The sequence below is a fragment of the Frankliniella occidentalis genome, unplaced genomic scaffold (genome assembly GCF_000697945.3).
Source record: "Frankliniella occidentalis isolate FOCC.00 unplaced genomic scaffold, Focc_3.1 Scaffold1476, whole genome shotgun sequence".
Lineage (NCBI taxonomy): Eukaryota > Metazoa > Arthropoda > Insecta > Thysanoptera > Thripidae > Frankliniella > Frankliniella occidentalis.
The window spans coordinates 5,106-7,388 of NW_026268577.1; the positions used below are offsets into that span (position 1 = coordinate 5,106).

The following is a 2,283-nucleotide window of genomic DNA, read 5'->3' on the forward strand; positions in this document are numbered from 1 at the left end:
TCGTTTCCTACAGTTTTTGGCCTATTTAATGGCTTTCTCACTGGGACTGTTTGTATATATTTTTTTTCTGTTCCCACAGTTCCAACATATTTTTATGTTCCCTCTTTCCTCGTCATTCGGCCGTGCGATTACAAACCGGCCCTCATGTGGAGGTGACGCTGTGTCCGGTTTTAGTTTCATCACCGCCTTCTCCCTTCTGCCCGCAGGTTGCCATGTCCGGAGACTTCATCCTCGCCGTCGCCTCCATCCTCATCGCCAGAATCAACAACGACGACGTCACGATCTGCCTCGGCCAGGTACGTGTGCGGTGCGCCGGAAGGGTAGGCAGCCCAATTGGCTCCAGACCGGGCGGTTGGGTGGGGGTAGGCGGAAGGGTGGAGCACGCGGCGCGATGCTTATGCTAAGGCGGCTTGTGCTCTCTTGTGCTGCAGGTGCTGACCGACCTCGTGCAGGGCGAGTTCATGCAGCTGGGCTCCAAGGAGACAGAGAACGAGAGGTTCACGCACTACCTGACCAAGACCTACAGGAAGACCGCCAGCCTGATCGCCAACTACCTGAAGGCTGTGAGTACACTCGCACACTTGCATCGGCTGAACTTTCCTGGGCAGGGTGTGCCCTGATGACGCTGATAACACTCACTCTATCTCTCTCTCTCTCTCTCTCTCTTCCGCGCAGGAGTCGATGCTTGCCGGGGCGGACGAGGGTCTCACGGAGCTGGCCTTCCAGTACGGCCGCAACGTCGGCCTCGCCTTCCAGCTCGTGGACGACCTCCTCGACTTCGTGGCCTCGTCGTCAGCCCTCGGCAAGCCGGCGGCGGCCGACCTCAAGCTCGGGCTGGCTACTGCACCTGTGCTCTTCGCTTGTGAGAAGGTAGGTGGGGTGGGGTCTGATCGGTATCGGCGGTACGCAGATGTCCCAGGGCGGTGACAAATGAGTAGTCCCGTCCTCCGCTGTCGTGCTTGCTGCACCAGATCGTTAAAGTGTCTAACTCTGGTTTTGTTCTGTCGCAGTACCCAGAGCTGAATGCCATGATCATGAGGCGCTTCCAGGAGCCCGGCGACGTGGAGCATGCGTTCGACCTGGTGCACAAGTCGCAGGGCCTTGAGCAGACGCAGTTCCTGGCGCGCAAGCACTGCGTCGAGGCCCAGCGCTTGGCTGAGCGCATCGCAGAGTCGCCGTACCAGAAGGGTCTGCTCGTCGTGACCGACTTGGTGCTTAACCGCATGAAGTAGTGCGTAATAGTCTGAACCGAATGTAGCCAACTCGGCTCCAAGCTTGGGCCGCTCTCTGCCACCGTCTCCGCGTCACAGGGAAGTACTTGGAAAGCTGAGCACCCGGAGCTGCCAGTACTTCTTGAGTCGTGTCCGAAATTAAACAAGTCTTGGAGAGACGGGTCGGGCGACCAAGAGACCTAGAGGAATTGAACTTGTGTACATATTTTGATGTACCGTGTATGCCCCGACTGGAGTCTGATGTCGGTTGGGCAAAGCACATTAATCCGTCCACTTAACCATGAAAAAAATATGCATTATAGCAACTGCAAGCGAGCTGGGCTGATATTGCATGGTTGTTTTGTACTTGTGAACAACGCGTGTTCGGTGCTAAAGCTCTTCTATTAACTGTTACTACCATGTATTTATTGTCCTGCAGGGGGTAGCACAATTATTACCTTCTATCAGTATCTCTCCAGGACTGGTGTTAAACTCTCCTGTTTTGTTCAAAAATTCTCTACAAAAATGTTATGATATTATTGTGTTGCAATTTAAAAATATGGGCAAGCCTATTTTGAATTTGTTTTAGGACAATTTTCTAAAATTTGTTATTGTTATGGTTGAGATTTGGAAATGTGCTGTTATCTTAAGCACATGCTTACAGATGGGTATGTTTAACACATATCATGAACTGTACAGGGTGATGTAATTAGAGGCTTTTGCGTGTGATAAGTCCTCTATCGTTTATGAAGATCCTTTTATTATGTTTGCTCAATTTGCTGACATGTTCAGTATGTCGTTATTTTATAGAACTTCATTACTACTGAGGTACCATTATTTTATTACAATTATTGTTATGTTTTCATACTGGATATAATAATTCAGATATGGTCATGTAAGGTATACAGATTGAGACCAATACAAACTCATCAGCTATTTATTGATATCCATCAAATGTGTCACTTACTTGGCAATCAGTTTCATTACAAGGCCTACTCATTCTCATCAAATTTTACTCATGATCAATTCTTATGTTTCCATTATTCATCACATAAAATCTTGTATATTGAAA

General features: G+C 49.1%; 1 protein-coding gene across 1 annotated transcript; it reads left to right on the forward strand.

Moving 5' to 3' along the window:
• Nucleotides 1-206: 206 nt before the first annotated feature.
• On the forward strand, nt 207-2,283 carry LOC113216505 (all trans-polyprenyl-diphosphate synthase PDSS1; the record flags this gene model as incomplete). Its single annotated transcript, XM_052276047.1, is given in 4 exon segments — nt 207-296; nt 432-563; nt 676-870; nt 1,011-2,283. Coding segments are annotated over 4 exon segments (639 nt in total), but the record flags the coding sequence as incomplete, so codon positions are not given.